This window comes from Lissotriton helveticus, chromosome 11 (assembly GCF_964261635.1).
Source record: "Lissotriton helveticus chromosome 11, aLisHel1.1, whole genome shotgun sequence".
Lineage (NCBI taxonomy): Eukaryota > Metazoa > Chordata > Amphibia > Caudata > Salamandridae > Lissotriton > Lissotriton helveticus.
In genome coordinates this window covers 970,913,650-970,927,432 of record NC_136072.1, presented here as the reverse complement: position 1 = coordinate 970,927,432, position 13,783 = coordinate 970,913,650, and the positions used below count along the sequence as shown (strand labels likewise).

General features: G+C 49.5%; 2 protein-coding genes across 5 annotated transcripts in view; one reads left to right on the top strand and one right to left on the bottom strand.

Moving 5' to 3' along the window:
- Nucleotides 1-8,030, bottom strand: part of HPS4 (HPS4 biogenesis of lysosomal organelles complex 3 subunit 2) — a 287,681-nt gene extending 279,651 nt beyond the window's left edge. Inside the window, exon 1 of one of the 2 annotated variants that reach the window (XM_078667309.1) lies at nt 7,761-8,030. The gene's annotated coding sequence lies outside the window, so the exon portion shown is untranslated. The remainder of the gene's footprint in view (nt 1-7,760) is intronic. The other variant, XM_078667310.1, reaches the window with a different exon arrangement.
- A 278-nt stretch (nt 8,031-8,308) lies between these two features.
- Nucleotides 8,309-13,783, top strand: part of SRRD (SRR1 domain containing) — a 113,456-nt gene continuing 107,981 nt past the window's right edge. The window contains exon 1 of one of the 3 annotated variants that reach the window (XM_078667312.1): nt 8,309-8,438. Coding sequence is in view for 1 of the 3 variants with exons in the window: in XM_078667311.1 (XP_078523437.1) it covers nt 8,618-8,622 (5 nt within the window). In the remaining 2 variants the exon portion in view is untranslated. Of the gene's footprint in view, nt 8,439-8,470; nt 8,623-13,783 lie in introns of those variants that run through there. The other 2 variants (XM_078667313.1, XM_078667311.1) reach the window with 2 other exon arrangements.

The window sequence follows — 13,783 nt, the reverse complement described above, 5'->3', positions numbered from 1 at the left end:
AACCTCTGGCGGCAGATCGTTCTCCCACCTTGCCGCCAAGACCCTCCCCATCCTCCTATGGCAGACCCAGGACCTGCTAACCTTCAGAAGACTCCTCAAGACCTGGCAATTCAAGCAGTAGCAGCATCCCCCCTGCCCTCCCAGCGCCTTGAGACCCTCACGGGTATGTAGTGCGCTTTACAGATGTTCTGATTGATTGATTGATTAAGCAATAAAAAGCAAGCATTCCTTCGTACTGTTAAAAGCTGTCTGGCTTTTCTGTGGGAAGAGATCTTATCTTGACAGTGAATGGGGCTTAAACAGTGTGAACATCTTCAGTATAAGTATCGTAAATGCATGCAGCCAGGGGAAGTTAACAAAAAAAAGTTCTACACAAAAGCAAACGAACACAGTAATTTGGCACGAGAGCCCCCTTTTAAGATACATTAAATACAAGAGATTTCAAAAGCATGGCTCAGTGAAACCTAAAAAGTAAGCATCAGTTCTCAAGCTGGGACAAAAAATGCACATCGTCACTTATCCTAGATCAATACTTAAACGAAAACAATTATCAATATGATCTAAAAACTATTGCCCATTTGTCCTATGTTCACTTCTAATAACAGAATTCTCTTAATTAAATCCATGTCTCGATTCTATGGCAGGACCGAAGGCTTCTGATTATGCTTTCTCATTTCTTTACTGCACCAACAGCAGCCAATGAAAATACACTACAGTAATGAAAAACAACATTTCCCATGAGGCTTTGAACCACGCCTCCAGTAACAGTAACCAATCACAGCAGTCACAGGCATATAAGGAATAGAGACACTAATCTGGCCTCCTCTTTCTTTGCTGCTCCGCAGCCCAGATAATGCTCCCTATTCTTATATGCTTGTTTGACTGACAGTGTTTTCTTTCGCCTCTGGCGTATGCTTTACACACTTTTCATGCTTGATTTCATTGCTTGTATGTGCTTGCACTACGTTTACTTGAGCTTAATTAGGCGTTTTATTGTTTAATTTTACCGTGCTGTGACGCCCCGCTTGCCAAGGGCTCACGCCGCTGTCTGCTTTCCCTTCCCGACTCCCCGGTGCGGTGTTGCCTGACCCGCTCCCCCCCCCTCCTCCCCCTCCCCTCCCTTCCGATCTCGGAGCAGTGCTCCGTATTCCGCTGGCTTCAGGAGAGCGCGTGTTGCGCTGTTAGGCTTACCCGTCCCCTTCTTGCTGCTCGCGGCTCCTGCCGCTGTTCTATCGCGGTCGCGATTTGGAGGGACTTGGCCCCCCCCTCGGGGAAGAGGACGCGCGCGGGAGCCCGGTCGAGGCCCGGCGTGCGTCTGCAGGGGCTCGCGCACGCAGTGTGCGCGCGCAGCCTCGTTTTGTGCCGCATATGACGCTTTAGCCCCGGCTGAAAGGGGACTACACGCAGCTTTGGCCAGGAGCCGAGGGCCGTCTTTTGTCTTAAACGAGCAGCGTTTTCACCCCATCTGAGAATCGGAAGTCTGGTGCATTGTCCCCTAGCTTCCCAGTGACAGAGGAAGCAGGGTGAATTTTTGGGAACCCCTTTTCACTCCTGATCAGGGTTCTCTTTCCCTCCATTAGTCCTAGATTTGGACTTTTTGCTATTTTAACCTTGGTATTTCCGGCTCCTGCGCCTGGCACTTCCCCTGATTGACGCCCTTGCTTGGGCTGGCAATTCTGCTTCCCTCTGGGGATTGGAGTGAGATTTTTACAATCTCTGGTGATGATGGCAGATACTGAGTACTGCGAAGAGGAGGGTGCTGCGTGCGATTACCAGGGCAATGATGAGTATTACGAGGAGGAGTCTGTGGAGGATATCATTGACAAAAAGCTGGACGCTAAGCTTGACAAAGCTCTCTCCTCTGCCCTGCGTCCTCTAGCCAAGAAGTTGGACATGTTGGTCCCTGGTAAGCCTATTCCCAGTTCTGGACAGGATCACTCACGTCCACCCCTGCCCCTCGCAAGCGCTCAAAGAAACGCAAACATGCCTCCCCGGCTATCACCCCTTCCCCCTTCTCCTTTGACCCATCGGACATTGTGCACCCCAGGTCCTCTGATTGGCTCCCCCCCCCGGCTGTGGCTGAGTATCTGGAGACTCACCTCCGTAAAGGCTTCGATAAAGAAGTGAGAGCCCGCCTGAAATCTGAATGCCCCCGCCCCGACCTGGCCCACAAGGTGGCTGTTACCCCTGATATTGATACCTCTATGACCACGTTCCTTAAAAAGTATAAAAAAGACCCCAAGAAAGGTATTGATCGCGCGCTCAGGGCGTGCCAAGATAAGGTCCTTGACCTTTCAGGGCCGTTGGCCAAGATCCTAGAACTTGCCCTTCGAGCCCAAGAGACTGGCGATGCCATCCATCCGGAAGTCCTTGCGGGCTGGGCACAACGCGCCATCTGTATGTTGGGGAACGCCAACTGCGCGTTGGCCTCTGAAAGGCGGAAGTCAGTCTTGCTCCGGATTGATCCTCAACTGGTTGAACTGGCTTCATCTGAACCGGGTCCTCTGGCGGAAGGACAGTTGTTTGGGGACAACTTTGTAAAGGACATTGCCAAGTTCGTTAATACTTTTGCGTCCCTTGATAAGTCCCAAGCCTCCTTGAAGAGAGTGTTGCACCAGGTCTCTAACAGGGCCGGGCGTGGTAGAGGACGCTCGACCGGCCGCTACTCGAATACCAGTCCTCAGAGAGGTTATGCCCCCAGAAGGGGCAGAGGCTACACACAAGAACCGGACCAGGCCGGTTTCTACCCATCCAGATCACGCGGCTTCCGAGGCCGATATAATCGAGGTGTCAACAGAGGTTACAAAAACTTCGATAATCAATCCTCTGGTAAGTCGAATGTGCCCTTTGTTCCCTCTGGGGGGGAAGATTGCGTCATTTTGCAATGAATTGGTCGAATCTCACTGCAGATGCTTGGGTCCTACAGACCGTCCAGGGTTACGAGATAGAGTTAGTAGAATGTCCCCGGCAACCCTTCCCTCCCCGGCCTCTCCTTTTTTCCCATCTCGAACAGAGTTTTATCGACTCAGAACTGGAAGAGCTTTTGACAAAAGAGGCTGTTGCAGTAGGGCCCTTCATTCCAGAGGGCTTCTGCAGCAGCGTCTTTCTGGTTCAAAAGAAAGGTGGCGGTCAACGCCTGGTGTTAAATTTGAGGGACTTCAACCCCTTTGCAACATATCACCACTTCAAGATGGAGGGCATCCATCTTTTGCGAGACCTCCTGTTGGAAAACGACTGGATGGTCAGATTAGACTTAAAAGATGCATATCTCACAGTCCCCATCTGCCCCTCTCATCAGAAGTACTTGCAATTCTCTTGGAAAGGGCTTTGGTATCGCTACAAAGTACTTCCCTTCGGACTATCCTCAGCCCCTTGGGTGTTCACCAAGCTTCTCAAACCGGCGATCTCTCGCCTTCGAGAGCTGGGAGTGTGTCTCATCATTTACCTGGACGACATGCTCCTTCTAGCCCAGGACCGGTCCCTTCTCCTCTCTCACTTAGGGTGGACGACGTCCTTACTAGAGAATCTGGGATTCGTGGTCAATACCAAGAAATCGGTAATGATACCGAGTCAAGAGATGGAATTTCTGGGTTTCATGATCGATTCTGTCTCAGCTCAATTGCTTCTCCCCCTTCCGAAGATCAGGTCAATCAAGAGGGAAATAACATCCACCTTGACCAAGGAGAAAATCTCCTTGCGTGTTCTGGCAAGGATTGTGGGCCTTCTGGCCTCGTCGATCCAAGCCATTTTTCCCGGCCCTTTGCATTACAGGGCCCTTCAGAGGCTAAAGATCTTTTACTTGCAAAGAAAGTTTCATTACGATCACCTAATTCCTCTTTCCCCGGAGGCACGGGAAGAACTCCAGTGGTGGCTGGAGCACATGTCGGCCTGGAACGGTCGAGCCATCTTCGGAGCAGCCCCGGATGTGATCATCGAATCGGACGCCAGTCAATGGGGCTGGGGCGCTCGCTGTGGGGATTATACCACAGGAGGGCGATGGTCAGCAGACGAACTGTCTTTACACATAAATTGTCTAGAGTTGCTGGCAGGGTCATTTGCCATCAGGTCTATCTCACCACTGAAGAGCAATTGCTGTATTCTCCTTCGGATGGACAATGTCTCAGCGGTGAGATACATCAACAGATTGGGGGGAACGAAGTCCCGCATGCTAGTCCATATTGCGAAGGAATACTGGCACTTCTGCCTGGATCGCAAGATCTCTGTGGTGGCGGAATACCTTCCAGGAAAACTCAATCAGGTGGCGGATTGGAATTCCCGTTTTCTCAGAGACTTCAGCGATTGGAGACTTCACCCCTCGCTGTTCTCTCAGATCATGATTATGCGAGGCCCATGTCAGATAGATCTCTTTGCCTCTCGCCTCAACTCCCATCTTCCTCTATTCTACAGCTGGAGACCGGACCCAATGGCAATGGGGACGGACGCGTTCCTTCACCATTGGGGGCACCGGAGGAATTATGCGTTTCCACCGTTTGCGATGATCCCGAGAGTGGCGGTGTTAGTGCGCCGGCAGAGGACGACAATAGTGTTGGTGACTCCATTCTGGCCGACTCAGTCGTGGTTTCCCACACTGTTGGAGTTATCTGTGGACCTCCCCTTCCGGCTCCCAGTCTTCCCGACGCTTCTGCAGGACCCAGTGGGAGCGTGCCATCCCTTAGTCCTGCAGAACCAGTTGACTTTAATGGTGTGGACGCTCTCAGGCGACATGAATGCCTTGAAGGCCTTTCACGAGAAGCTTCCAGCTTTATGCAGCAAGCGTGGGCTCCTTCCACCCGAAAACGATACTCTGCTTCTTGGAAGAAGTGGGTGGGTTGGTGCCTTTCGAAACAGGTGGATCCCGTGGGATCAAATATAACTGAGGTACTGAATTTTTTATCCGAGTGTGCGGCCTCGGGCCTGGCTTACAGGTCGGTTAATAACTTCAGGTCTGCAATCTCTGCTGGTCACGACCATATCGACGGTAAGCCTGTGGGGATGCATCCCCTGGTTTGTAAGTTGCTTAAAGGTGTGCGTGTGGCCAACCCTCCTCGGCCCAGGTATTCCACTATGTGGGATGGTACTAAGGTGCTTCATTTGTTGGAAACCTGGCCCAGTAATGGTGATTTGTCGTTGAAACAGATCTCTGCCAAGCTCACTATGCTGTTGTGCCTCATTTCATGTCGCAGAGTTTCGGATGTTAGAGCATTAGATTTAGCTGGTAGGATGTTTTCTCCTCAGGGTGTCTCCTTTGTTATCACACGGCGGACTAAGACCTTGTCACGTTCAGTTGAGTACCCTGCCTTTCCTCATAACAGCAAATTATGTGTGTTGCAATGTCTTAAATGTTATGAGGAACGTACTATTGCACACAGGGTCGATCCTTTGGGTCAGCTGTTGATCAGTGTTCAAAAGCCCTTCAAGCCAGTTGCTGCTGCTACTTTAGCCAGATGGGTTCGATGGATCATGTCTGAGGCGGGCATTGATGTATCTGCATATGGTGCTCATTCAGCTAGAGGGGCGATGGATCATGTCTGAGGCGGGCATTGATGTATCTGCATATGGTGCTCATTCAGCTAGAGGGGCGATGGCCTCTAAAGCCTATTTATTGGGTTCTCGCTTGGAAGATATCCTAAAAGCAGCTGATTGGTCTTCGGATTCAATGTTTAAAGTGTTTTACTATAAACCTATTCCTCATGTTTCTGATGCTGTGATTGATGAGCTTAGTGGATGAGCTTTGAACCAGCATAATCAGAAGCCTTCGGTCCTGCCATAGAATACAAAATTTTCTAGCTATCGCGACAAGAATTTTAGATTCTATTAAGGACACGGAGGCGAGGATTATCCCACCCGTTGGGACAGTTTGATCACTGTAAAGTTGTTTTGAAATGATGTTGTTTAACAACTTTGTACCCACCCTGTGAGAAATGCAGTTGGTGAGCTCCTTTTCTCAGACTTCTTTTTCTGTTTCAGGAAATGACTCCAACAAGAGTTAATTGCCTTCTGTGGATGGTGCTGCCTTGCCTTCCTGTTGGAAGAAGATACCTCGTGGTTATGGTTTTTTCTCCGTTGAGAATCCCCTTTGGAACTGTTCTCTCCGTTGAGAGTTAAGACTGTGTTTCACTATGACAAGACTGTTCGCGCAAAGAAAGAGGAGGCCAGATTAGTGTCTCTATTCCTTATATGCCTGTGACTGTTGTGATTGGTTACTGTTACTGGAGGCGTGGTTCAAAGCCTCATGTAAATGTACAGGAATTTATATAGCGCAAATCACCGAGCGGTTTCTAAGCGCTTGCTTAGGGAACCCGTCCTGGTATTCCCCTGTGAGATAACCCCGGCAGGGTATCCGCAAGGTGAAAGCCAGGCATCCCGCCGCGAGGGGCCGTTGTGGAGATTAAGCAAGCTATTGCCCAGAGTCGCAGAGTGTGAACCCGTGAATCGAGTAGGCACCGGAGCGAGAATTGTCGAGTCCATGGACATTTTAGGACTCAAGACCCCGCCAAGCCGGGAATTGAACCCTGGTCCTGGGCTGACCTCTGCTTCCAGGTCTGCCTCCTCTAACCAGTGAGCCACACTTCTCCACTATGGGAAATGTTGTTTTTCATTACTGTAGTGTATTTTCATTGGCTGCTGTTGGTGCAGTAAAGAAATGAGAAAGCATAATCCTCGCCTCCGTGTCCTTAATAGAATCTAAAATTCTTGTCGCGATAGCTAGAAAATTTTGTATTCTCCATTACAAACAAAGTAGGTTTTAGTATGAAACCAAAACATTTTTTTCATGCAAAAGGGCTCTTAAGCCTTATCTCACTGTATCTTATTGAAGCGTGAGAAAGTTTCGGAGATTGATAAATAAAGAACAGTACAGATAACAAACACCACCACAGTGCTAACTTGCATTTGCTGATGAGTTTTTCGTCGAAACTTTTTCAGCAATCAAATGTGTCTCTTCGGCAAGAGAAGACAGGGAGAAGAAAAGTTCCTCATGTTTACAATGCAGTGTCCTTGTGTACTGACAGTCAGGGATTCGAGGAAATACGACGTTCTGATTGTTCAGTTCAAGCCGGCACTACAGGACCAACTTCCAGCCTAGACTGCTAAGAGAACCTGCTGACCCGACACGGCAAAGTAGGTCATTATTCTGGTCAGTATGTATGGTATTCACTTTAAAGGCCAAAAGGTTAACCGCAGTGAATCCTCTCAACTACCTGCTATATGCCAGTGGATCGAACTTGGGCAGCAGGCAGCTTTCACTGTTACTGCCTCTTCATAACTAAATCACGAGGTGGGCGGTCACCCACCCTACGGTTCAGTTGTGAGCTCAGGCATCAAACAAGCAAGTCCGTTTGCTCGTGAAGCAAACTTTTCCTCCCACTCACAATACCTGGTCAAGTGATACCCATAAGACGGCTTTGCACGCAAATCTTCAGAGTTGTCAGTAAAGCGGACGCGACACATCAGCTGCTTCCTGAATAGATAATTGATGCTATGAGACTTCCTTGAATCGGAGGCGACAAACTATGCGCTACAATTCGCCCAGCCTATGTTTCTGCTTCTTCAACCTTCTCAGTCCAAGAACCTCACTGACAGAGCACTTTAGATAATGTTATACACACATGCACTTGTTACCCTTCACATCTTTCCCGTTGCTAGCGCTTGCATAAACTTTTTACAAGCCTGCCCGCAGCCCATTAAACGACTGTCTCCTTACCCATTTTGCAAATCTACTTTTGCTTTAAATTAGATGGGACTTTCATCCATGCACTTACCACTCTCCGCCTGCTGCTTTCCTTGCAGACGCACTGTGCCCAGCCAGGCAGTCGCGGCTTCGCATCAATATAGCAAGTCTGTACACATCCTTTAACGTGAAATCCTACCTAGCCGCTTCTGCTCTTAATCCACACCCCTCGCTCCCCGGGTAAAATCTATCACAAGCCCTTCACGTGACCCCGCCCCTCCGCCTCAAGGAGCAATTCAACTCGACAGCAGCTAAACCGGCTCGAAGCTTTTAGCGCTGCTGCCCACAAGGTGGCGACTAAGACCAAGCGCAAGAAAATGAGCTGCTTCTTGGAGCCCATGAGCGTTCATCTTGACTACCAGCACTATTACTGCCATGTTTCAGTGTGCTTATGTTTAATGTTAACGCAGCTCAAGAATTTGAAAGCAAAGACATTGTGCAACGGAGATCGTTCAACTATTTTCGAGTGTGTTTCTCATAACCTGAAATGTTCGAATTCAAAGTTACGCAATAGTTTGAAGGACTTCTTTCTGATAAAAAAAGAGCAGCAGACGTGCTGCGAAAATTAGTAAGAATCAGGGAGACTAGTAGGCTTGCGTGTGGTGTGAGGTTCCTGGCAGCACGTCTGGAAGAGGACAAAATACGGAAGAAGAAATTAGGGCGCTGTGTGCCTCACCCGGAATTACAACAAATGCACTTCCGGAGTAAGGTAGGCGTGCAGCGGAGTCCCCGGTGCGGCTTATCGACTAGCGCTCTGCTTTTGCTTCAAACACTCACAGCTAGAAAGATAGAGAACGTGTGTTGTGTAAATACGCTATTTGCGTTCTTCGGCTTTATTCTCCAATTGGATAAATCTGAATGTGATAATGATTATTCAATTATGCCACTATGAGGTACAGAGTCCGGGCATATTGCTGAATATGTACTTTAGTTGCATATTTGAAGCGTTTTACATTCATGTCTAATCTGTACCTCTGCGCTACGAAACTATGCCACTTTATTCTTTCAAACGGCTTTGGTATATAGTGTTGTATTTGGCATTTGTATTGTACGTCGATAGCCCTAATGGTTCCCCGAAGCTGGTTTTACTACGTCAATGTGGAAGAGTGGGTTTTAGAAAATTGTTTCCTGTGTGTATTTCAAGGAACAGTTTTATCTACTCTACTCTTTTCTATCTACTCTTTGGAATACAATGCCATTTTACATAGACTGAAAACCTGGATATGATATGGAAGGTGCCTTGCAGTGTGCATTTAATTGTCAAGAAAAGCACATGCTGTTTGGCTACTGTATGCCTGTAGTTATACACGCAGTTCTCCCTGTTCAGGGAAGTACACCCATTATCACGCGACACGGACGGACGTATGACATTGCATATCATGTCGTGCATTCCCTCTGTTCCAAATGTCAACTTTCGCATATTTGTTTCTCACCTAAAATTAATTTGCTGCCAAATGATATTATTTTTTTAAATTGCATGCACACCACAAAAAGAAGGCAACATGCCGCCGCCGAAAAATGTTTACCATATGATTGTATTTCTCCCAGAAAGGATCCATTTGAGAACAGAGCCTTTTTGAACAACTATCTATATATAGCAGAAATTATAGATGACAAGAACTCTCAAGCAGACCACCGTGTGATCTTGAAAAACAGTTGGGTACATGGGAAGTAGCTGCCCGTGACAGACCATCTGAAATAAGAAAAGAAGTCTATCTTTAAGGCTGTCTGAAACAGAGTAGAGAAAAACGTATACTACCTTTGATCAGGGCCCAACACACACCAGAGATCAGACAAGCACATCTCGAACTGTAGCCTATTTATGGCTCACACGGCACGCCACTTAGCGTTGTCTGTCTATGCTCTTAGGGTTAACCGCTCAAGTCCTGCTCAGAAATTTGGACAAAACTAAGAATCCTATCTGAAAATAATGTTCTTATCACATTTAGTATTTTCTGTGAATGAGAATGGTTTGAACAATGAAAGGATAGGCTGAAGCTACTTACATTGGGGGCACTTCAATTAATGCCCAGGTTACTTCATAATCCGAGTATAGTCTTCCTCGCCACATGAATAACGAAGTGAGCTTCAGCTCCACACCAGAACCCTTGAAAGCAAAAAGTTAGCCTCCCATCCCCTCCCAATATCGCCGACCCAAGTCACCCATGACCTCTATAAAAGGCGGGCCGGCCCAACCCATCAGCCTGAACTACCAAGCATAAACATGAAGCCGATAGCAACACAGGGAGGGAGGGATAGGAAGTCATGTGACGAGGAAGACTATACTCGGAGTAATGAAGATTACCGGTAAGTAACCGGGGAATTACCTCCTCGTAAGTCTTCCTCGCCAAATCAATAACAAAGTGAGCACATACCAAAGCCAAGCGGCTTCATGGAAACTCACAAAAAACCAATGGATCAGATGCCAAAGAAGCATGGCAAACCCAACAACCACTGACGCTTGGAAAAAAACTGCCCAAGAGAGAGGCAAAAACGAGCAGGAAGAACCAACCCGGGGCAGAGAGACCCTGGGAGGGCCGAAAACCCAGCCCTCCGAGACCCGCAGGGTCGCCAGAAAACTAAGGAAGGACAGAGAAGGCACGGAACCAGACTGCACAGAGCCAATGCAACAAAAGGCCGGCAGGCCCCAAAACACCAAAACTGCCCTAAGGAAGCCGAAGCCACAGACTCCGCAACTGAAGGAAAAAAGAGGGCAACTCAGAGACAACCAGATGCCACAACATCCAAAAAACGCAGTCTGACCCAAACACAGCAACACTGCACGACGGACCACCAACACCTGGAGAACAGAAACCACCACAAATCCAAAGACCGGATGGACAGCCCACCTGGACCGGCGGACAACCAATGGAACCAAGGGCAGAAGCTGAGGAACCAGACATAAACAAGGCGGACCGGCAGGAGCCGCCAGAATGGAGGAGAGCGCAGAAAAGAACCCAGCACCCCCTCCAACCAGCAGAAATGAATGCCAACAAAACACCACCAACATGGTGAAAAACCAGTGAGACCACAGACCCCAGCAGGCCCAAGAACCCCCTGGAAGGGAGCAAAAGACCCATGGAAGGCACAAGAGAACAGCCCTCGGAAGCCACAGGATCAACTACGAAGCAACCCGGCCACCAATGGAACCAAAGCGGCAAACAGCAGAAAGCCCACAAGGCTGCCCAAGGAGCCCTAAAACAGAAGGGACCGGGCCCAAGCCAAGCCACCAGAAAGGAAAGTGAAGGTCTTACACTGGGCTACCATTCACAAGGAAGCAGATAGCATCCGGATCACGGAGAACGCTTGCTGAAGAGCATGACCACCTTGCGCAGGGGTCAAGCAAACTGTCCCTTTACAACCCACTAGTAGTACACGGGCCGCCGAAGCAGGCACCCAAGAGGCCACCCAATCGGCCGCTAACCAGGCCCAACCCCGCAGAACCACTGAGAGCCGATAAGAAAAGGAGCGTACAGGGAGGCAAGGCCAAGGCAGAAACACCCCAATGGGAAGAAGGATTGAAGAGCGGGGCAAAACAAGCCCAAAGCTATGCCAACACCACCGGGGAGCAACCCACAGACAGCAGGCACCAGTACCCCGGAGAGATAAAGAAGATGCAAAATCCACACAGGAAGCGGGGGCACCTGCAAAGGGGAAGGAAGAACCGTGAAAACCCCGGACAACCCACAGCTGCGGAAACCAAAGGAGAGGAACCCAGGCGAGCACCACCAACAGGCCAAACACCCCATCCAGGCCAAACAATCCTACGACCCATGTAAGCAAAGGGAACAGAGGAAAGCACCAAGCCAGGAGCCCACAGATGCGAGACGAGAAAAACCTCCAGCAGGGGGACCAACCGACCCTGCACCGACCGGGAACCTAGGCACGCGCCCCAGACCCACAGGCCGGAAAAGACCGCAATCACCTGGGAAGGGGTCACCAGAAAAAGCAGTCCGCACCTGCAGACTGGGCGTAAAGGGAGCAGCATACCCGACCAAGCAGCAGGGGAAGAGCAAGGGCATCACCAACCCAGACCGAACCCGTAGAGCACAACCAGGCATAACAGAACCAAGGGCGGGACAAGAGAAAGTACACTTGTGGGGAAATGCGCAAACGAGTATGAACCAGAACGGCCCAGTAGCACACAAGACCCACCAGAAGGGACGAGCCCCCAAGAGAAAAACAATGCGAAGCACCGTCCGCCAACAAGGTACAAGAACATCCGACACACACCCTGTGGAGGACCCCAACTGAAAGCCAGGGGGTCAGAGGAAAAACCAAGGAGGACCACCAGGAACCGGAAGGGCCCCAAGACTCCACCCAAACAGGTCCCGCCCAAGAAGAACCCGGGAGACAGCCAACACCGACCACGGGGCGGCGCTGCAGTAGGCAGGTCCCACAGAACCACTACACATGCCACTCAGGACGCAAGGAGAGGCAACAGACGGTCCCCAACAGATCCCTGAAGGCCAGGAGCCGAGGAGAAGCCGGACACAGACAAGAGGCACAGCAGTCCCCATCCGAGATAAGAAGCCGCAGCCCCGGACCGGATGGGAAACATCCTTTACAACGCACTACCATTACGACGCAACCATTACAACGCAAGTCATTACAATGACTTGCTCTGGGGGGCGCTCCAGGATAGGGAATAGGTTAATTTACTATCCAACACCTTCCCTACTATCCACGGGACTGGAGTTGGAATAGTAAATTAAACTATTCACTATCCAGCGCCCCCAACGCAAGTCGTTGTAACGACTTGCGTTGTAAAAGTTGCGTCGTAAAGGCATGCGTTGTAACGTCATACATCCGACCGGATAGGGCAAGCCCTCCAGGAGCAGAAGCAAAATCCCTCATGGAGACCACAGATGCAGCCCAGACAAGGACGGATAGATGTCAACAATAGCCCGTCCCTATTAGGCACGCAGCAGCCCACAGCTACCGGAATCCCCAGGCAGACGCCCAACCATGGACTAACTTCTCCAGACTCTGCACCCATCGGAGAGCAGGCGGAAACAGGAGACCGCAGGCCTACAGTCCGGAAGGGAAGAAGGTAAAATACATAGGACTTTACCAGGTGCGTAGTACCACCCAACAGTACCCAGCTCAACCCCAGAAAAAAGAAAGAGAGAAACACATGAAAAAGACCAATGCCAGGAAATGCAATGCACGTATGGCCAAAACATGTGTATGTGTAAAGCGGAAGTACACCCCTGACAGGGAAACTAGGCACCGAAAAACAGATGTTTACTGTTACCCACTCAATGGGACACATTACATCGACCACAGAAAGATGAAAGGCCGAGTGGACCCGCAGGTCCCTGCAGCGGATGCATTAGTCTACTAAGCCAACATGGATGAAGCTGCCAAAAAAGCACTAAACCGCACCACAAAATGATACAGAAATGACCAGCAGGCTATAAATATAAAGACATTGTGCCATACCAGAAGAACGTAGCGGCCAATGCACAAAAAAAATCACAAAAACCTAACTTGATAGTGGGCAGAGCAAAAGCACTGTAAGTAGAGCGCCAATGCTGAGACACGAATCAGCAACCCCAGCTCCGGGTCGACCGCACTAGCCATAAGGCTACATCCCACCTCCTCATACACACACAGCATAAAGAATCAGGTCTTCAAACACGTAGGTATAAAGGGGGAAACCAACACCCCTACAGTGGGAAAAAATAACCCTAAACCCCCAAAGATCACAGTAAGGTAAACATAGACATACCGCTGTAACAGGAGGCTGAAGCCCCTCCAGGACTCATACAATACCCACCGAAGGTGAGTATGTGGCACCCGATCTACAGCAATGGGATACCAAAGCCCAAAAACCAATGAAAAGTAATGTACCGAAACGTGACAGTATCAAAAAGAGCTGTACGAAATCAGCAGAAACTAGAGCCCCCAACATCACTTGCCCACTCCCCTGACAACAGTAAACCAGGGAATCAGATATGCTGCAGGCAAACCATGTGGTGTGCATGCATATGTGCAAGTCCAACAAACTGGACACAACGGAGGCTACAAGAACTAAGGTGACCGGTCCTA